Consider the following 21,922-nt stretch of genomic DNA (forward strand, 5'->3'; position numbering starts at 1 on the left):
TCAAGCTGCGCATGCCTACGCTATACGACGCTTCATTGAAGTACGATAGTTTCCTGTGTCGATTGCTGCGGTTGTCGTGTGGGGGTAGAGTCATGACTTATTGTTTTAAAATTCATAAGTAAGTTTATTTGTACATTGAGGTAATATCAGGAGTATATCAAATGCATTAATGTGTACCGCCGCTTAGTGCGTATGCTGGTGGCGTTAGCGTTTTTATAAGTGCTCAGTCAGCTATTCTGACACATAGCTCTCTACTGTCCAGATTTTCGTATCATATTTTTGGTCTGTTTCTTCTAAAATTGTGGTTTTCTGGTAAATCATCGGTAAATTATTCAAGATTGAAGTCAGACAATAATGGCAGACCTTTGAGTTTCAGACTCAATGTTCTTCAGAAAGTTTATGCTAGGCAAAATCTGTTAATCTCTCAACTTTGTAACTTTTCTAAGAGCAATATTTAAAAAGTGTCCCTAATTTTAGGCCTCTGTCCCTCCTTATTTGTGGCTTTGTCCACATTTCTTCCTCTACGACGTTGAGAGATAGGAATAGCATTTTTTATGTGGCTTCTGAAGTTGTTGAATTTTTTTTCTTCCTCGTTAGTCCAGTTCAGTGGGATGTTAAAAATCATTTGGAATGAAGCATCGGCTGGGGCTGTATGCAGATGTAACTTTTTATGTATTCTTTTAATGCAAATGGTGACAGATTATTGGGAAATAGTTTTCAAAGAAGGGCAAAGTTTAATAAATTTAGGATACTTGATTAGATAGTTACATTTGGAAGCTAACCCCTACTCCCAACATACAGCATAGACAGCACCTCACTTAAATCCCAAGCAACATACAAATTTTTGGGTTGGTAATTCCCTCTGCTTTGATCATCATGTACCAACCGTAGTCAGAAAATCCTTCTGCTTGGCCCAGCTGATTGCCAAAAGAATATTATCCAGGTTCAAGGAGGTCATTGTTCTCTTGTATTGTACATTGATTAGGCTAGCTATTAAATACAACAGCCCCTTATTGATCAACTCAGTAGACATATCTAAAAACTAGAAAGATTCCATAAGTTCCTACGTTACAAGATCACTGACTTAAAACACTAAGGTACCAGAAAGGCTAGAAGCACTGTCTCCATATTCACTCTGAGGGGAGATCTGTGGTGTCTTTTGAGCTATCTGGGACCTCATGCTCTTAGATTTGTCGTATCTCTACAATTTAGATTCAAGGATCTGAATCTTCACCAGCAGATAAATAGAATGTGGTGGAGCTTTTGTGTCTCCACAAATCAAGTAGTCCCACAGACATCAGAAACAGTGACCTGAATTTTCACAAGCAGGTAAGTAAAACATGGTGGAGACAGAAGTTCATTACATGGGACCTTTTTGGCCACTGGAATAGACTTCCACTGCAAATTAAGCAGTGTGATACTATGTGTTACTTCAGATGGGACCTGGATGATTGGATAGGTTCACAAGTGACAATCTCAGTTAGCCTTTTTAAGCCTAGCCATTCTTCCTAAGGTGAGAATCAGACCTTGTACCTTGGGTATATGAGGTAAATACCTTAACGGTTATGATGGGTATTCACATATTCACCCTGGGCTTGACTGGCCTGATCCTCCTTGAGAGAGGTGGCATGAACTAAGGGTGGGCATTGGCAAGGCATCAGTGCTCAAAAGACATGGTTGCCTGTCATTTCCTATGATCTTATGAAATGTCTTGCCCTTACCTACATTGAATCCTACTAGTTTATTTTCACCATTCCTTAAAAAATAAGTAAAAAATCCAGTGTATAGTTAGGTTATAGGAACCATGTACACCTTTAAGTAGTCATGCTTAAGCTCTCTTGCCACCCTTTCCAAACACTTAAGTGTTGATTTCCTGGACTGAGTGGGGCCATACATGATAAACCATGCTATATTTTTTATATACCCACATATTCATCAAAACTTGACTTCAAGGTGGTCAAAGTAGTACTTTGTCTGACCTGTAGTGGGAAGTTGTTCCATGGGCTGGGGAATACGTTGCGTTAAGAACTGTTCTCCAACAAGTCTTGTTTGTTAGTGTAGATTTGAGTCCTTATGTGTTAGTAGAGCCACTGGTCTTTGCGAAGAAGAGGTCAGATAGGAATGGATCTTTCATGGCTTGAAAAGAGTGGCATATCATTTCAAAAGCAGTCGATGAGCAACCAAGTACAAGGGAGAGTCATGCTAATCTGCTGAAATAGGTTGAGTGATTTAAAACCTTTAATTTTCTTATTTAGAAGACATGGAAATTAACTGGACCAGATAGAAGGATTTCATGAATGTGGTGGAAATGTTATTTTGAACTTTTTAAGACCAGTCATTGAGTACAATTTCCCCCTCGGTATGCTCCTAACACCTTGGCACAACTTTAACGACCACGGCACAGCCAGAAAATAAAGGACCCAAGTCATAAAAACTGCATTAGCCATCTCAAAGCCCTTTTCCTCTTCTCTGTATTAAATGGACTACTGAGGTGTGATATTTGCCTCACTTACAGAAAAGCGTGCTCGAGATCTTGATCTCCTCTGCAACTTAGAACATTCTCGTGGGATTTTTTTTTACAGAGAATACTGTGCCTCTGTAATTGTCTTCCCTTCCTTGTAAAGCAAAATACAACTGTTGCTCTATTCAAGTGTAAATTGAACTAATGGATGGGAAACTGCAGGTTCATCCCTTGATTAGCACCATTGTCCCTTATAGCTAGAGCTGAGCAGACATTTACATGTTACTTCTAGTATTTGTACATAAAATGCAAAGGCCACTGGGCTAATTATGCTTGTAATACTAGGGCTAATAAACCTTTTGGGAATGCATGGTCAGGCTTCTTAAGATCCTCCCTGATCGGTAGCCTAGTAAATACCTGTTAACCTAATCTATTGAGAGAGAGTAGTCTACTTAAGTACCCCTTCTTGTAGCTGTCTGAAGAGGAGTAAACATTTATAGCATATGAAGTGAGAGCATTTTTCTTATCAAATGCTACTGTGCTACATTTTTTGCATTTAGTTTGAGACTGTTTTCATTACACCAGGTACATGCATATTCCAGCCCTTGCTTGATCTTTTAGTATCAGTACATGATCAGATAATAGTTCCCTGCTTGATGTCATCAGCAAACTTGTTCAACCAGACTACTGGGATGTTGGCTTGGATAAATGTCAAGTGTTGGAGGACCCAGCACTGATTCCTATGGTACTGTATTAATTACAATTTTAAATTCAGAGGGGGTGCCCGCAACTTTTGTAACTTGAGATCTGTTGGATAGACCGTTTGCAATTTCACCAGTCAGGATAGGGGTTTACATTAAGCTTGTCAGTTTTTCAGTAATACCAGAGTGGGGAATAGTGTCACAATTCTTGCTGCAGTTAAGATAAGTATTGTGCACTGAGTGACTGCAGACTAAACTGTAAATTATGGACAGCATGTTAGCACCTTCACTGTTTTTGAGGTTCAGTCCCAATCCCCAGTCACTCCTTTTACATGTTTTCCTTTTCTCTGTGGGTCAAGAGGGGTAGTTGTACAGATGAAGGTACACAAGCACAGCTGCAAACCTCATCTTGGTAATGATATCTGATGCAAAACTAGCACATTTGTCTCTGCCCACTTAAACCTCTGTTAAACTTTTCAAGAATTTTTTAAAAAGCCTCTCTGCAACTACTGCACACCCCTGCTACTTAGATGTGCTATGTTCGAGATCACTGTAGCACAGAGAAGTGGATTCCTGATTCCACAAAGATACTGAGTCACAAAATTAGTACATGTTCCCCCTGTTCAAAGTGAAATTCTTGCTGTCTGAGATTGAATAACAGTCCTTGGACTTAGGAAGTGGTTTTGTACAGTACTTTAAAAGATGTAGTCTGCTGATCACTGTTCTTGTTAAGAAAGGTTAAAGGTAAATTTCCAGATCGGTGGCCTGAATGCCTATCCGTAACTGTTCTTGTTAAGAAAGGTTAAAGGTAAATTCCAGATCAGTGGCCTGAATGCCTATCCGAATTTTAATCAGACTGTCAGTCAGTCCCCACCCAAACCTGTTTGCGTTAATATGTATGTTTGCTGCAGGGATCCGTACCCCCTGTGCAACCCCCGCAACTTCTAGATATACCACACACAAGTTCCATCCTTTGTAGATTAGGGTAGGTCACAGCCTCAATTTTCAACATTCTGGAAGTCATAATATCAGCCTTGGCAATTTATTCTCGTATTCCCTCAATTATTAAAGTCAGTAATTCTAAAATTAAAAACAAAATGTACCTATTGTGAGGGTGTTTGTGTCTCATTGTTTTTGGCTCTGTCTGATTTGGAAGATTGACTTGAGACTTATTTCTTTGGTGTGTGTATGAAGATGTGTGTATGTATGTAGGTATTTATAGAATGTGTGTGTACATATATATAAAATTTTTATGGGTGCATACAACTACACAAAAAGTGTTTGCCTTAACTATGTACTATATTTTAACAACATAAGCACTTTTGTGCACAAACTTGTCTTCATCAGACTATTTGATCAGTAAAAGAATATATTTTTCACGCAGTTAGAAATTTACCTCCACTCTCTGTTATGTAATTCAGGCTTAATATACTTACTAGCTCATTAAGTCCTGGATATTTATGTGCTCTAATTCTGTCACTATTGCATTTCTCTTTTTTTTTTTTTTTTCTAGCAGTGCTTCAGTCATCCCCTCTTATGTCAAATAGTACTTGTTTGTCCAGAACATGAAAACTTAAAATTACCATTCATGACACGGTTCCCAAAATGTCTGGCTAAGACAATGCACATATTATTTTCAGCAGCGTAAATGTGATCCCACAGCCTTAATGGTAATGACCCTACTGTTTTGTTGTTTAATGGTTTTAGTCTCATAAAGTCCATTGTGTAAAATATGGTAGAGTTCAGATGTGGCAAGAAGTATTTTTTTGTTATTGCATTAACTTGAATGTAGTGGCCCAGTATTAGCTGGTTTCATGTGGTTGCATGTTCATTTTATTTCTAACTTTTTGGGTGGTAAACTTAGGTTCATAGGTGTGTACTAGTCTAATGGCCCTGGAGCCTTTACAAGACTAGCCCATAGAAGTGCCCTGGCATCATGCCACCTGACATTAGTTCCCAGTGCCTCTATCAAGTAGAGCCACTGGAGTGATCCCTGGGGTGAACTTTCTATTACCCATCCACTCATCAAGATTTCTCTTGGAGAGACAGCGAGGTGCGCTGCTTGACATGTATGGGAAGTCTATTCCAGAGCATAGCCAATTTCTGGGTAAGGAACCTGTCCCTCCAGCATGTTCTGTTGATTGAGGTCTCTGGAGCGTGTGGTACGGGGAATTGGGATTTCTTTAGATATAGCATTTCTAAAGGAGGTGGGGTCAGGCATGACTTTGTCAAGCAAAGATCGCCTCTAAGTAGGTGATATGAGACAGGGAATAGCTGGAGTCTTTTGAGTCTCTCCGTGTAGGACATGTGTTTAATGCCTAGGATCCTCTTCGTGATCCTGTTCTTGAGGTACTTCTGTGGCCTCTCCAGCTGTTGCAGGTATCTAATGAAGTGCATGCCAAATGGGGCATTATACTCAATGATTGGTCTAATGAGGGAAGAGTAGAGAGAGATGATGACCTCTCTCTTCCTGGATGCAAAGTCCTTGGTAATGAGATATGCCTCATAGAAGGATTTTCTGACCACAGTGGCAGTATGGTGGTCGAAGGAGAGGTTGCTGTCAACGTGCGTCCCCAGATCTCTTATAAGGCCTTCAGTGGGCTCCAATCAATGTGGTAATTAGGGAGAACTGAGTTTTTACTAAAGGGGATAACGACACATTTTTTGACGTTCAGCTTAAGGCCATGGTTTCGACACCAGTGGTCTCAATGAGGCCTTTCTGTAGGATGTCTGCATCACTTGGGGAGTTAATAATGGCTCCCAGCTTGCAGTCGTTTGCGAACTTGGTCAGCCAGAGTCCCTTCATGTTGGCCTGGACTTCTGAGAAGTAGATGCTGAACAGGAGAGGACCCAGGACTGATCCCTGTGGGACTCCACTTGTGACTGGTCGGCAGTCTGACTTGAGTCTGCTATGTTCTATCTGTGAGCCAGTTTGCAGTCCACCTAGTGATATAGGGGTTAATGCCTAGTTTGGTGAGTTTGTCAATAATTCCCGAGTGAGGAATGGTATCAAAGGTCCTGGCCAGATAGAGGTAGGCTGTATGCACTGCCTTACCTTCATCCACAGACCTGGTGACTGACTCAAAGAAGTCATCCAAGTTGAGCAGGCATGGTCTCCCTTTCACAAAGCCAAATTGCGTGGGGTCTAGAGTTTGGAGATTTCCTATATCTTTGTTATTCAGGTCCATGATGATGCGCTCCATAGCTTTACATATCAGACTCATCAGGCTAATGGGGCAATAATTCCCAGGGTCTGTAGTTGCTCCCCCTTTATGGAGAGGGATGACTGTAGCAGTGCGCCATTTGGTAGGGACAAAGCCAGAGGAGAGACTGACTGACTGAACAGGGCATACAGATGTGGTGCAAGTTTGATATTTTCGGGTCCCATGGAAGCTGTATTTTTGGGCTCTGACAATGCACCTTTAACCTGTGCTGCATTAATGCTGGGTGCCTGGCATTCTTCTGGTATTGTGATTGGTCCTTTGGCGAGGAGAGAGGGGAAAAATTGGCACTGAATTTGTCGGCCAGTATGTTGGCAATATCTTTTGGCTCAGTATAGGAGGGACCATTGTGCAGTAACTCAGAGCAAATCTGGGAATTGACATGGAGTTTCCTGATATAACTATAGAATGCTTTGTGATTGTTTTTCGTGCCTGCCGCAATTATGCCTTCATAGCTGGTTTTAAGAGGATTTAATGAGGGATCTCAACTTTTTGTTGAGGCTAATAAGGGAGTTTTTCCCATCTTGGGACAACCTTTTTCAGTAACAGTTTCTTCCTTCTATTGTAGAGTTTTATTAATGGCAGGGGACCACCAGATTGACTTGTTTTTTGCGCAAACATCTTGGTTCTGTTGGGTATGGCTAGTTCCATGTGCATTTTCGTACAGTGCATTGGTGTATGATTTGGCAGTCATGCAACTATTTTCCATTGGCATAGGTGCCGTGAAGTTAGCCACCTCTTTTTTTAGGAGCCTAGTGTCAGATTTGGAGAAGTTTTTCAAGGTGGTGGTTACCTTTGCAGGGGATGTGGGTGAGATGTGGATTTCAGGGTGACTAGTTTTATGGTCAGATCTGACCAGGGAGGGATTGAGTACTGGTGTAGAGCAATGGTCACTTATGTTAGTAATAGCCACGTCAAAGATGTTGCTCCCTCTAGTAGGGGTCAGATTGAGCTGGTCCCGGGCATTGGAATTGATGAATTCCAGGAAGCATTGGGCCAGTGTATTGGTGCTTGAGTAGTTCTCCCTGTTGATGGAGGGGTAGTTGAAGTCTCCTAGTATGAGAGTGTTGGGTTGGACCGTGATAGCTTCCAGGGTGCTTAGGAATGTGGATTGAGTCTAGGGACATGGTTGGGGACCTATAGCAGGCTATGACCTGGATCGCCATCTTACCCAGTGTTAGTTGTACCTGAAATATCTCAGATGCGTTATGCTGGGCTACTAGTCAGGAGATGTGCATATCCTTTATGAATATGGAGACACCACCGCCTTTGGAGCCACTGTCCATGTTTCGAGGCTGAAAGTTGTGGAGTGAGTTATAGCCTGGTAGCACAGGGGTGCTTTCTGACGCTTTAAACCAGGTCTCCGTCACAGCACAAATGTCGATTATTTTCCATTTTGAGGAGTGCTTTGAGCAAGTGCATCTTGAGAGTTAGACTTCTAGCGTTGAGCAGCATGACCCTCAGATTGCATTTATTTATAGCTGTTACAGTGGAAATTTGGTCTTTTGAACAACACCTAAAAAAGGCACTATAGGTGTGGCAAGAGCCTTGGCCAGTACCTGGAAACCCAGGGATGAAAGATGCAGGCCATCTCTGGCAAAGCATCGAGGTCTGTCAATCATGTCATCACAAGCCACACAATCCAAGAGCTCCACCATGTCTCTCTTCATATAGTCCAGGGAGGTGTGTCTCAGGTCATTCACACCCACATAGACAATGACAGAGGCATGCTTGGATTTGTTGTGGTGTGACCTGAGTACGTGTGTTATGTGTCTGATGCTGGCACCTGATAGACAGCTGACTGTTACCTTCTCCTTATTCAACCTAGTGAGTGGGAGATCTGTGTGCCTCACTGTTGAGTCACCTATGATTAGTGTGTTGGGCAAGGTGTTTAGCCTTAAGGGCTTAGGTTGAGGGGCACACTGTGGAGATGAGCTATGTGTCCTGTGGTTTGTGTTGTGTTGAGGTGTCGAGTGTGTTTGTCTTGGAGGTCTCTGCTGTTTGGTAAATTTCTCTTGAGAGCCTTTGCAAAGGTGGGTGTGTGGTTTGTGTGTTTATATGAGAGATGTGATGGTGGGTGTTCTGGAGGGCTGTGTGTTCTGTGTGATGCAGGTGTTGATCTTCTCCTCTTGACCAGCTAGTCCGGTCTTGGCTGGAGAGTGCATAGCTTCTAATTTGGTGATATAAGTGCATCTCTCAAGTCTGAGTGTTGGGAGGTAAGAAGAGAGAGAGGGTGGTCTATGTACATGAGACTGTTGCTACACTGCCTCAGAATGCCCAAGTGCACCAGGTTAATAGAAGGAAGCACAGGAAACTGCCCTTTAATCATGCCAGGAGGAGTGGTCATAACTGTTATGTTCTGGAGCTATTTCCGAGAAGAACAACTAGTGCAGATAGCACTTTGGTGTGCTACAATAATTGCTACAAAAACCTGTTGAAGTGCAAGCGATTAAGCTATATGAAGTGCAAGAGAGAAAGAACTAGCAAGATTCAAGGGAAAAACTGAAGAGCAGACTTCCTGGCACCAGTAGTTTACCTTGGCTCGGTGCCGCTACGCGGAGCTTAAACAAGTGTAAACCTGCACAAATGCGGCCTTTTAAACCAGAAAGTTGAATGGGATGAAAAAACGGCTCAAATTGCCAATAAACTACAATTTCTGGACCAGAAATCACTCCTCTTTTGGTAGATAGGCTACCTAGTGCTTACCACTCCTCCTGATGAGCTAGAAGGCTTCCCTCTTAACAGAAAGGGTTGGTGGGGCTCAGAAGCTTACAGACAGTCCTGGATACACCAAATCTGTATCTGGCCTAGACTAGTTACAGGAACAGTAGGAAACAAGCTTAGAACTTTTTTTTTTTTTTACAGAATAGCAGCTATGTCTTTTGTCAGATGGTGAAGTAAGAGGGAGTTTGTAACACAAGGTTTCGGCACTGTGTTGTGCGTTGTGTGTGTGTGTGTGTGTGTGTGTGTGTGTGTAAGGTTAGGAAGTGGAATAGATGTATGTTGTTTGGGTTGTGGGGGGTTAGGGTTAGAGTAAAGGCTAGGGAAATTGATATCTGCATGTGTGTGTCATTTAGGTTTCAGCAGTGTGTTTTTGTGAAAGTTAGGAAGGTAATAGATTTATGTTGTGTTTGGGTTGTGGGGGGGATTTAGGTTTAGAGTAAAGGCTGGGAAAATGGATATCTGCATGTGTGTGTCATTTTGCCTTGGTTAGTGGTACTGTTAGGGAAAGTGTGTTTACTACCAAGTGTAGGGTTGGGGTTTGGGGTAGTATTAGGATCACCACCCATATGTAAGTGGGTGCAGGGGCCAAACATCCACCTGCATCACACCTACCTGTCTGCTAACCTTAACCCCAAACCTGTACATTAGGGTACTAAAGACCCTTTCCCTAAAATTACCACAGTTGAGAAATTGACTATCAAGTGTTTTTACTTTTTATTTTATTTTTTTTTTATTTATTTTATTTTACATTTGTTAACTGGATATATTTCCATTTTCAGTAGAGGCCAGGGCAGAAAAACTCCAGTAGCAGCAAATAGTAATTAAAATTAATGTTGTTACATAGTAAATTAAAGGATTACAATAAAAAATACAAGAAGTAATAATAGAATAGGTATTTACACTAGAAAAAGTGACAATAATATACCAAATTGGAAAAGGAAACAGTTTTCCGTGTGTGTACATGCTTCTATGCATGCACAGTGTAACCAGTTTTGAAAGCATTTTCAGTATTATTTTTAGATTTTATGTGCTTTAATTGGTAATTAATATATAGCTTCATATATACTTACTAGGGTATTGATCAGTGAAGATATTTTAGAAGTCTTATGAAGTTTTTAACCCTTCTATCGTGATTACAAATGATCCTTTTTCAAACAGAACTTTTATGTGTTGCCCTGTTCTTGAGGAGCAAGTGCCCTAAAACTAGGGGTGAACTTGCAGTTACCCATACATTCATCCAGATTACATTTTACTTTAGAATAATGTAAGAGAATGGCACACTCCTACAATACGCAGATGACTCGACCATCATCTGCTCAGCCCAGTCCCTACCCAAACTGCAAAAAGTCACACAGGAAGCCTTTTTCCTCTGTTGAAACATGGTTATCCGATGCGCAATTAATACTCAACCCAAACGAAACTAAACTACTCATCTTCCAACCCACCAAACATACTCAAGACAACTCTCACTTTAACATCACAGCAAAAGACAACACCACTATATACCCAACTGAACACACCAAATTGCTAGGAGTGGAAATAGACAATGAACTAAAATTTGACATTCACATATCCATGACCATAAAAAAAGTCCACAAAAAAACTAGGAGCGTTGTACAGAAATAAGCAATTTCTCACCAAAGCAGCAAAGATTTCAATAGCAAATTCCCACCTTATCTCCACCCTACTTTATGCCTCTCCAATATATACCAACCTAAGGCAATATGATCTAAACAAGCTAGAGACCTGCTACAACAAAATCGCTAAGTTCGCCACAGGGGCATCCTACCGTAGTCACCACTGTCTCTCACTTGCTGAACTGGCTTGAACTCCCTCACCTCCTTCAGTGGTATCAACTTTCACTCGTCCACAAACTAGTAAACCATCCACTAAATGTCCCATCCCTCCAGAATCTACTCCAACCCTATTGCACCACCAGACCACTATGCTCATAATTCTAGTACTTATTATACAGCAGGAACTTCTCATTGTAACATTTGTTAATGTCTGTTATGTACTTCAGATAAATATTCTAGTTGTCTACTGATGTACTATGTTCTTCATCTGTAAATATGTTGTAAGTAATTGCTATGTTAAATTGTTAATCGCTATGAAATCCAATGTAACTACTGTCTGTTTATTTTACTGTGGAGCTTTTCTCCCCGGGCCTCCTTTGAAAACGGACTTACGTCCAGTCGGACATTCCAGGTCAACAAATTTAAATAAATAAAGAGAAGTACTCTACTTTACGTTAAGAGGAAGACTATTCCAAAGAAGTGGTATTCTGTCTGATGCACATCTATTTCATCCAGCATGTTCTATTTATATTGCAAGGGAGACCTAGATCTCTTGAGGAGGGTGTTTATTCCACCACTGGACTTGTGAATGTTCATAAGGTCAGAAAGATGGGGCCTGTTGAGGCTCTCTATGCGGGGCTGCAATCATCCCTCAAACCATTATGACACTGAGAAGAGGGACAAGGTTTTGAAATGGTCTGCGTAATTTTTATGGTTTCAGCACCTGATTTTCTTAGCAAGAAAGCTTTGTTTTGGAAAAGGCTTTCTTGAAGGATCATGGTGTTCTCTGGGGAGCTTATGATGGCACCAAGTTTAGTCATATGCAGACTTGGTCAGCCATAAACCCTTAACAGTAGCTTTGACCTCTGAGAAGTAAATGCCAAAGAGGTGTTGCCCAAGGACTTGGGATACACCATTAGTGACAGGTCTTTTGCTGCCCACCCTAATTTCCTGGGTTTTGTTTTTAAGCCAGATAGCTCACCAACAAGTTACATAAAAATCAACATTTAGCTGGGGGTAGTCTGCGATACCTGGATGTGTGATGGTATTGAATGCCTTTGTGAGGTATAGGCTTGCAGTGTGTACTGATTTGCCCTCATCCATTGCTTCAGCAGTCTTCTTAAAGAAGTTAAGCCCATTGCTTCAGCAGTCTTCTTAAAGAAGTTAAGCAAGCAGGAGTTTGTAAGCAAAGTTTCAGCATTGTATGTGTTGGTAGGGTAGGGTTAGACTAAGGGCTTGGAAAGGGAATAGATGTATGTTGCCCTTAGCAATCCAAGCTTGCTTGGGTCAACAGTTTGTAGGTTACCCATGTCTTTTAGTTTCATAATTATCTTTTCCATAGCCTTACAAATGAGGATGTTAGATTTACAGATATGTAATTTCACAGGTCCGTTGATACCCCACTTTTGTACATGGGAATAACAGTTGTGATTCTCCATACACCCTACACCAAGCCTATTTATAAGCGGACATTGAATAACCTCTGTAGGTGGTTTGACATGTTCTGTTTCAGGCTTGCTGGTAAGCATTTATAGCTATGTGTATTATATATTTAGTATATGTTTGACTGTGTGTGTATATGTATGATACTTGTGTGAGTGATATTTCTATTAATATATGTATAGTGTATGTTTTTATACATACATGTGATTTGTATCTGTTTATACTGTTTGCATTTCAGTGTGTGTGTATGTATAGATAAATGTATGTTCTCTTCCTTTTTTAATTTCTCCAAATCTTTTGGGTTTCTAATACCATGAGTGGAATGGACCCCATTCCTAAGTCAAAGTACGGTTAAAGTTCATGAAATTAGTATTATTTCACTCTTTGATGTCAGGTAAAAGTGCTGTTCACAGCACCAGCAATGTACTCAGTAATGACTCCCTGCAATTCGTACAGAGCTACATGTATTGGTAGCATATCTAAATGTGATTGTAGACTCTTTCCTTTGCTCCTACTACTATTGGGACTATCTGGGTATCTTTCTTCCACATTGCTCTGGTTTCTGCTTGCAAATCCTGGTATTTTATGACTTTCTGTCTCTGTACACAGGACGCTCTAGTCACTAGGTGTAGCGATTTCAATGATCAGTGCTACTTTTGTCTTCTTTTCTTGGACCACTCTGCCCGGTTTTCCAGCATCTGTCTTTTGAACTGTTGGTAATGGATGAGCCCATGTGATATAGACTTCATAATTTTCTATGATGCTTTGTGGCTCTTGTTTCCAGTGGTTTTCAGCCACTTCAATGCCGTAATATTTGCACAATCCCCAGTGCAACAGTCTTGCCACATTATTATGCCTTTCAGTATACAGTCCTCCTGCCATTAGTATGTCGCAAACAGCAATGAGGTGTGCAATTCTTTCCAATTCTGGCTTACAAAACCTACATTTGTCAGTTTCTCCCACATGTTCAATGGATGTGTACGCAGCCCACTATCTTGTGCTTCCAATATTAACCTTTCATCTCTTGGTTTGAATTCGCCTCTCCTTAACCATTCCTGCATTTGTTCCTGGTCAATATGAGGTTCTTCCAGAAGTTTTCTATACTTGCAACTATATTTATGCATTTTTCACATTTCTTGCCTTTTCATCTCGACCTTCACGTTATATTTTTTTTCTTTTGTTTTTTGGTACATTCATTTGGCTGCCTGATTTTTATCCACTTGTCGGATTTCCATTCCTGCATGACGTCCATATGCTTCTGCTAGCCTAAGCAGGCAAGTCATCTTAGATTTATTCTTCTTATGTTTCAGAACCTTAACTACATTTGGGTCTTGAGGTCAGCAGGTATTTGTGGAGTCCGACAATTGCAGATCTGTACATGTAATCAATTTCAAGGACACCCATCTCTCCTTCGGAATGGTGAATATATAATCTTGGTATACATTGTTTATATAAATCTTTTGGTGAGCATGAAGCATCATTCTTGTTTTACTGTCTAATCTAGCCAACACATTTTGGGGCCAGTCAGTCACTCCAAAAGTGTAAGTTAGGACAAGAGCAAATTTTTTTTTTGTTCCTAGATGTCAACGCTATTTTCAGGATTAATTTAAGTCTTCTAAAGTATTCCTTACTAAGTTTTATTTGCATTTGTTCATGTTTTATTGTTGATCCTTCATTGGTTCCCAAATATTTATACACTCCCTCTTGCTCAAGTTCTTTTGTATCACATTCTTGTCCCAAACTGATTCTTGGTGCTGCAGTTTTCCTGCTTTAAAGGCTACTTTTGCACATTTATCAAGACCAAATGACATTCTTGATATCATCTGAAAAAGTTTTGACAACTTGCGGTTGTACTTTCAGTTCCTCATCTGATGAGCTGTACAGTTTCAAGTCATCGACAGAGAAGATAAGTCTTTACACTTTTTCTAGGATCCAAGTTCTAGCCATGGCCTAAGCTGTTAAGTAGACAGCTTAATGGATTAAGGGCAAGGCAGAAGAGAGAGTCACCCTGGAATATCCCCCTTTGAATTTTTATCCCTGGGATAATAATTTATCCTTTATCGTGGCTTAATTGCGAAGTGGTCTGCCACTGTTTTGTGGTCACGGTAATGTAACTGATCAGTATACAGTGTATCTTATACATTTTTAAGCACTCTCTTATCCATGAATGTGGGATTCTGTCAAATGCTTTTGTAGTCAATCCATGCCATACTTAAATTTTTCCCCTTTTTACAGTTCTCCACTATGACTTTAACAGCAAATGATCCTTTGTTTCATATGACTTTGTTTTATTGTCGTTTTGTTCTATTGCCATAATTGAGTTTTCTTCTAAATGGGTATAGACTCTATCAGTATCAGTTCCAGTGTATAGTTTATACGTCTTCGGAAGGCAAGTTTATTGGCCTCTAATTTTTAGGGTAGCTTGCAGGTTCACTCTTCAGTAGTAGCAGTGTTACTGTTGTTAGCCAGGTTGGTGTGTGTTCTGGGTGCGCATATAAATAGTTCATACTCATAGCTAAATCTTCATGCAAAGATGTTAATACTTTTAACCAAAAGTTAGGTGTTGCATCTTGCCCTAGGGTTTTCCAGTTTGAGGCTTTTCTTAACTGTTTTCTTCTCTCTGGCCGACACTTCATCCCATTTCATATCCTGTACCTTTACACTTCTTATTCTTTCTTTTACTTTTTCTATACATTTAGCATCTTTGTTGTATTCCACAGGATCTTCATAGTTTTTTGGTGGTCTTTCAATTCCTTTTACCTTGTTTCTCAATTCTCTGTAAAACCTTTTTGGGTCATGAATAAATTGCTTGTTTTGTACTTTTCCTTCATATTTATCTGTGTATCTTCTAAGTTTTTCTGGTTGTGCTGAAATTTTTACTTTATTTGCGTTGGTACATGATAGATTCTGATCTGTTCTAATAGTGCGCATTGCTGTTATCACGTCTGTCTTTCTAAGTATTTTTGTTGATCTGTTCCCTCTTCTGCACTCTTAACAGTGACACTTCTTGCCTTAGTTGCTTTATAGTGTTCTTTGTTCGATACTTCCACAATGATATTTGATTTCTTCCTTTTCTCTCCCTCAATACCTTGTGCTCTTGTGGTAGAATTATAGTAATATATACTGTTTCTGTTGTATCGCATGGATCTCTGGACATTACTAATTGTGTTAATTTGTTTAACTTCTGACTTTTTGAGTTTTATTGACCTTCTGCAGTCTATCTCTTAAGTCAAGCAATTCTTCTTGTAGCTCGTTTTCTTCTAAACTGAGGGCACATTTTTGTTTTCCATTTCTTGCGGGCATTCTATAGAAAGTTCTCTTGCATCTTCTTGTGGCACATTCTCTTCCGTTGCTCTGTCATATGAGAACTCACACTTGCCTATCACTCAACATTAACTGTGTCGGAGTTTCCTGTTCCTTCCCTTGCCATCCAGCTTCAAGTGAATGTTTATACTCGTTTCCTGTGGAAGGCTCCAAAATATCTTCATATGGCACCTGACCAATTGCTTCCTGTTCCACTGGTTTCCCCTTAATTTGGAGTTCCATTGCACTATCCTTTTGTGGTGCTTTCTGAATTATTTTCTACACTAAATTCTTCACTTTGGAGGTACTCCCTAACCTCCATTTCTTTAGCTCTTCATTACTGATCTCCTTTTCCTCTTTGTCATCTTATTTTTTGTATTGTAAAGTTTTTCATGTCTGGATTCCTTTCTCAGTATTTCTCTTCAAATATCTTTGGTGTTGCTCTTTTTGTACTGATTAGTTTTGCTTTTCTCCTTTGCATAGATATTACACCATATTGACTCTCTTTCTCATGTCCATATTTCGTCTTCAGATGTCTTCTGAGTTTACTTTTTGGACTTGTTCTATCATGCTGTGATGTAACCGGTGTTAACTTCTACATCAAACCTTTCACTTTGCAGGCACTCCATAACTTCAACTTCTGTCTTCTATTTTACTAATCTGCTTTTCTACATTCCCTCCTTTATTGTGAAATTGTCCATGTCTGGATGCCTTTGCCTGTATTTCTCTTCGAATACCTTTGGGGTCTGCCTTCTTTATGTTGCTTGATTTGGCTTTCGCGTTTTGGATAAATATTGCACCATATCAAATCTCTCTTTCCCATGTCCATATTTCTTTTTTATGCTTTTCAGAAATGGCTAGGTGGTGGTGTTTATATTTTTGCACTTCCTCAGATGCTTATTTTTCCAAACAGATCAAAGTTTCTTGGTCTATATACTGTTTTTAAAAATCTGTTGTATTAATGACCACAAATTTTTATTTAAAGTTTATGACAGTTTTTCTTGCAGAAGTATTTTTCTTTCCTCTAATTTCTCTTTCAGTCTTTTTGTATGTCTTGTATCTGGAAGTTCTGGGCTTTTTGCATAATAGTAACAATACATAATTCTTTTTTATCTTCAATAGTCCACTGTATTGTCTTTATGGCTCTTCTTTTTTGGACTGTCAGTTTTTTTGTGATTTTTGTGGACTGCTGCTTCCTTCTAGAACATGGGGCCATTCTCCCCCTAGGCTTGCATGGCCCCATTGTAGGAGTTTCTGTATTTTGAGGATTCTACACTCATTTTTTTCCAGTCCTGGCACCAGTGTGCCTACCAGGATTTGGCACTTTTTTTATCCTGGGTCTTGTGCACCTGGCTATCTAATTTTTCACCAGCTACTGTCCATGATATATATTATATAAATACAGTCTATATAGCAGTGTTGCGTTGGTGAGATTTTGTAGAGAACAGGGTCCATGTCGTGAAGGTACTCACCAATACTTGGATGAATTAAATTTCAGCACTAGTACTCCTTTTGTTTGTTAACTTTTCATTTCTCCTTTTGGACCTAAGTAAGTGTGTGTATATATCACTCTGTCAAAGGACCAATGTGATGATACAATATGATCAATAGTTTGGTTTGTGGAACCGTTCTGAGCTCTTGGTACAGTAGTGATCAGGGAATTTGCCCTTTTCCCCACTATAGTGCAAATTAATTGGCAGGGGATGTGGGGAAGTGCAGGCAAATGCAAAGAGAGACTTTTTTTTTTGTTAGGTGCAGCACTACACTTTTTCCTGTGTTTTGACATTCTGTATCACTCAGACATTTTAGCTGCCATTAAGTTTTCATACATGATTTTTTTTTTCTCGTATTGTCTGTGGTACAGTAATCATTCACAGGTTATTGCTGTTTTCTCCTTTATAGACAGTACCTTGTCATTTATAAGGAGACACCAACTAAAATGTCTTTTTCCAATGAGTCCTAGGTGGGGTAAACACAATGCAATGAACAGTTACTTTGACCTACAGAATTTGACATCTTTATAAGCTAGTATTGCACAAAATATTACTGATTTTAATTTTTTTTTTTTTTTTTTTTCAGTAGCACAGAATCTAAATAAGAAGTAATGGCATCTTTAGCAGCTAAACGAGAGGGCCCCCAGTTCTTCAGTGAAGGGGCAGTTCGAGGCAATGCAGCTGTCTTGGACTATTGTCGGACATCTGTATCTGCACTGTCTGGAGCAACAGCAGGCATCCTTGGGCTGACAGCATTGTATGGCTTTGTCTTTTATTTTCTGGCTTCATTCCTTCTCTCAGTTTTGTTGGTTCTGAAAGCCGGCCGTCGGTGGAGCAAGTACTTTAAGTCACGAAGACCACTTTTTACTGGTGGTCTTGTAGGAGGCTTATTCACTTATGTTCTGTTTTGGACATTCCTGTATGGCATGGTGCACGTTTACTGAGGACACAGTTTAATTATAAATGTGTTACTGGTGATGAAATTGTTAAAGCATACTTTGTAGCATAAACAAAATACCACCCATTCATCTTGTGCATTTAAATTCCCTGCCTGTAGCATAGCATTTCCAACTTCAAGTGATTGGCTGACAGTTATGTTAACAGCTTTCTATAAAAAAAAGTGTAAAAACAGGCAAGTATCAGTTTTACACAGTTATTGATGTGGTCTGACAATTTCAAGTGTAATGGTTAAATCCTGGTCTGAGTTGCCACTGACAAATAAGTTTGTTGGCTACTACTTTTTGTTGTTGCATATACTTGCATTTGTGAAAATCATTTTTTTTTTTTTTTCAGTCCGATCCTGTCAATTTTCTAACCATTGATAGCAGTGCAGCTTCATTCAGCTGTCTGAGTTACTGTGAAAATGATTGTGATTGCTTAGGATGGCACACATCAGAAATTTAATTAGAATGGAGAGGGAGTTTGTTTTTATGTATTTATGTTATGAAAAGGATGAGGAATAAATTATTGACTTGTCTACACAGAGGTATCTGTTGTTACAGTTAAAGGATTTTTATTTAGAAACTGCAAGAATTCTTGTGAGCAATTTCTGTTTTTTTAAACAGTTTAAATACAATGTCACGATTTGCTGATTTTTTTTCTCTCTAGTACTGTGCACATCTTCCTTCTGCTTGGTAACGTTTTTTTCTTTACCTTTCCATACCTGGAAGTTGCTACATGTTGCTGGGTGGGTACTTGTCAGAATGTGTGCTTATCTTCAGTGTGTAAATAAGCACTGGGATTCAGCTTTTAGATTTCTGCGACCGCCCACTGTATTGTCAGTGCCACTGGTTGTGGCTGAAAAAGATTGCCCTACTGGCCCTCTAACTTGGTTAACAAATGTTGTAGCCTGTGTGTTAAGTACGTTGGTTATAGATGACTCTGGAATAAATAAACTCTCTTGCAGAAGTTTGGAAATATTTTTTTTCTGTATAGTGTGGAATTGGATGTCATGATTCCAAAACTTTCATTGTTACTTGGCCAGTGTTGGGATGACATTGAGTAATAAACTACAGTCCTCTCGGGGAAAAAGGCAAAAGTCTCTGTGTCAAATACTTTACCACGTGTCTCTGTTTTTGAGTTATTAAAGGTATGTGAATAATAATTGAAGGCATCTCCTAAATGACTGACCAGAATTCTGAAAATGTAGCATTCATTATGTTTGCTGTTTAATCATAAGTTATGTTAAGATATTTCACTGAAAAGAAATTATTCTGATGTATGCTTTTAAAATAATGAGTCCTTGTAGCTGTGGGATGTTTAAATATTTTGGGGAATAACCAAATTTCTTCCAAATCTTCTACATACTGACAAATAGAAAAGACCCTTGGTTTGTGTGGCTTACATGATTGTGGCAGCTACATTAATTTTCAACCTGTCTGTGGCAGCTTTGAACCCCCATTGTTAATTTAAACCACCACGACTCTAGGTAAAGCATTCCAGAGTGCTGCCACTGTCCTGCCCACGCAGTGAAGTATGTCGTGATGTCTGTTTGTTTCTGCTTGCACCTCATAATTCCAACCCTTGTTTTCAGAGTACACTGCTATACAATTTATAATTGAAGCTTGATTGTGAGGTTGGCGGTTTCAGAACTTTAAGTAGTGGAGATGTTTGCATTTAGTTTTAGTCATTTTAATTTGTAAACTAGTAATGCAAAGCAGAATACTCTGGGTGCCTTTAATTAGTCTCCTTGTCTGACTTATGGTAAATTGGACATTTCTGAAAGTTCAAAACATTTGTAGCATTATTTCTGCAGTCTAACTGCCGATTTTAACAATGTCTGTTTTTTTTCCTCTGCAGTTCAGATATTTTAGCATTGTAGATGCAACACTGGAGGTTTCTGAGCAGTAAAAGTTTATAGAATTATATCTGCAGTAAAACTGGTGATTTTTTAAAGAATCTGGTGTTTTTAATACGTGTGTGTTCTGAGCTATTATATAAAGGAGTTGTGAATGAATGTTATGACTGAGCTAGACTGGTTGCCCATTTGCTATTGGACAACTCTATCCCTACAAGATTAACATTACTCCTTCTCAGAAAAAAAAATAGCAGCAATAAAAGTTATTTGATAATAAAAGGCGCGCTCATTTTTTTCTCTACTCTAGTTTGGATTATGAATGCTATAGTGTCTTAAAGGCACCCATTTCTTTATAGTAGTAACTGTAATTGCTGTGTAATTCCCAGTTTCATCATGTTTCAAGACCTTAATTGTGTCTTTGTCTAGTGGTAGTTCAGCAGTTTCAAAATGTTTTACTGTTTAACTTTTTTTTTTTATATAAAAATGTATTCTTTTTTGTCTAATGGTAGTTGGTGTGAAAATGTTTATACTGTAACAGGGTGCTTGCAGAAAATGGCAAAAAACCTTCCTTTTACTTATCAAGCACAAGAATATTTAGAAAGTAATTGAGTGTTTGTTCTTATGTTTGAGCAAACCAATAATGTGAAAGCACTTTGCTTTATTAATGCTGGAAAAGAATAATATGATAATAAATGCATAAACATCTGTGTATGATTTTAAGTTGATTGTTTGTCTTTTCCTCAAATTTAATGAAGTTCATCACCTTTCCCTTTGCAGTAAATTTAACAAAGTTTACAATGTCTCCCTTACTTGAAGATGATTTTTAAAGAAAAGATTAGGACTTTATAGATTTGGTTTTTCCATGTGTCATTTGAATTTAGTATGCTATTTTAAGCCTTTTCAGTGTTTCAGCATTTATGTAACTGTGTGACAGTCACCCTTAAAAAGGGTTACATGTTCATTAGATTTTCCTGGTCAACAAATAGATTAAAAAAAAGTGCAAGTCATCTAAGAGTCCATTTCCAGGTCTTCTGGCCATAATGGCAATGACATCATAATATGTCTATCCCTTTAAAGTTTATCTTTAAAAACAGTAAATTTATTTTATCCAGCTTACTAACCAAAATTAGCCACAAAACTGGAAGGTTGGTAATCCTGTAGAATGTATGTTGGGTTGTGTTTTTAAGACCAGGAAACAGACCATAGTGCATATGTCTAGTATGTTTGACATTGTTTCAAAAAGTTTATACGTTTCCTCTTAAGGAAGAAGAGTGCTCTGAATTTGAGCTCCAGGACTGTGTTTTAAAATGTAAGGAAGATTGAAAACTTGCTTTAATGCCCTCTATGTTTAGTCAACACTTTTATTACTGGACGATGACAACATATGAAAAGTACTTAATGAGGATTCGTTTAAATTATTAAAAGATGATGTTTTTATATTATCTGGCAATTCTTCCTCATAATTCACCCTGAGGGAGAGAGTTTTAACAGGTGTTCTTATATTGGTGACAATTATTTCTGAGAGAGCTAGTCTTATTTCTGAGAGAGCTAGTCTTAAACTAGAATTAAGTATGTAATAAAAATGGTTAGTCTTGAGACTAAATCGGATATTAGTAATATTATATGTTATGGACTTCCAAAAGTTACGTAGATTAGTGCTCATATTTATTAAGCCTAAAGGTATTTAATCTTTTTTTCTGACTTAAGGTCAAAATATACTCTGCATCCTTCTGCATTGAAACTACTGATTTTACCATATGAATCGGGGATCTGGGAGCACAGGTTGATAGCTCCCTCTCCTTTGACCATTACATGGTGGCCCATAGTTGGGAAATCTTTTTTTACATTTTTGCAAATAATTACCTAGGGCATTTCTTTTAAAACTAAAGAAGTCACTGACCTTCTGTATTATTGCCCAAGTCAGACATATTACAAATGTCATGCGCACTTTGGCATGCATTTGACAAGGCATAAAACTTGAAA

At 38.9% G+C, this 21,922-nt stretch overlaps 1 protein-coding gene across 2 annotated transcripts; it reads left to right on the plus strand.

The window, feature by feature from the left end:
• The first annotated feature begins 4 nt into the window (after positions 1 to 4).
• Positions 5 to 20,659, plus strand: EMC6 (ER membrane protein complex subunit 6). Of its 2 annotated transcripts, none has more exons than XM_044054331.1 (2): positions 5 to 118; positions 17,729 to 20,659. In XM_044054331.1, exon 2 carries the CDS (start codon positions 17,754 to 17,756, stop codon positions 18,084 to 18,086), a length of 333 nt encoding a protein of 110 aa, XP_043910266.1. In that variant the 5' UTR covers positions 5 to 118; positions 17,729 to 17,753; the 3' UTR covers positions 18,087 to 20,659. The 2 variants fall into 2 exon arrangements, with proteins under 2 accessions (XP_043910266.1, XP_043910267.1); XM_044054332.1 differs by having other exon boundaries at positions 19 to 118; positions 17,732 to 20,659.
• The last annotated feature ends 1,263 nt before the right edge of the window (positions 20,660 to 21,922 follow it).

This window comes from Protopterus annectens, chromosome 13.part0 (genome assembly GCF_019279795.1).
Source record: "Protopterus annectens isolate FY-2018-M chromosome 13.part0, PAN1.0, whole genome shotgun sequence".
Classification (NCBI taxonomy): domain Eukaryota; kingdom Metazoa; phylum Chordata; order Ceratodontiformes; family Protopteridae; genus Protopterus; species Protopterus annectens.

What these genes read in the sequence shown, in the direction of transcription:
- EMC6 (XM_044054331.1), top strand. Translation starts at nt 17,754, where the DNA reads ATGGCATCTTTAGCAGCTAAACGAGAGGGCCCCCAGTTCTTCAGTGAA.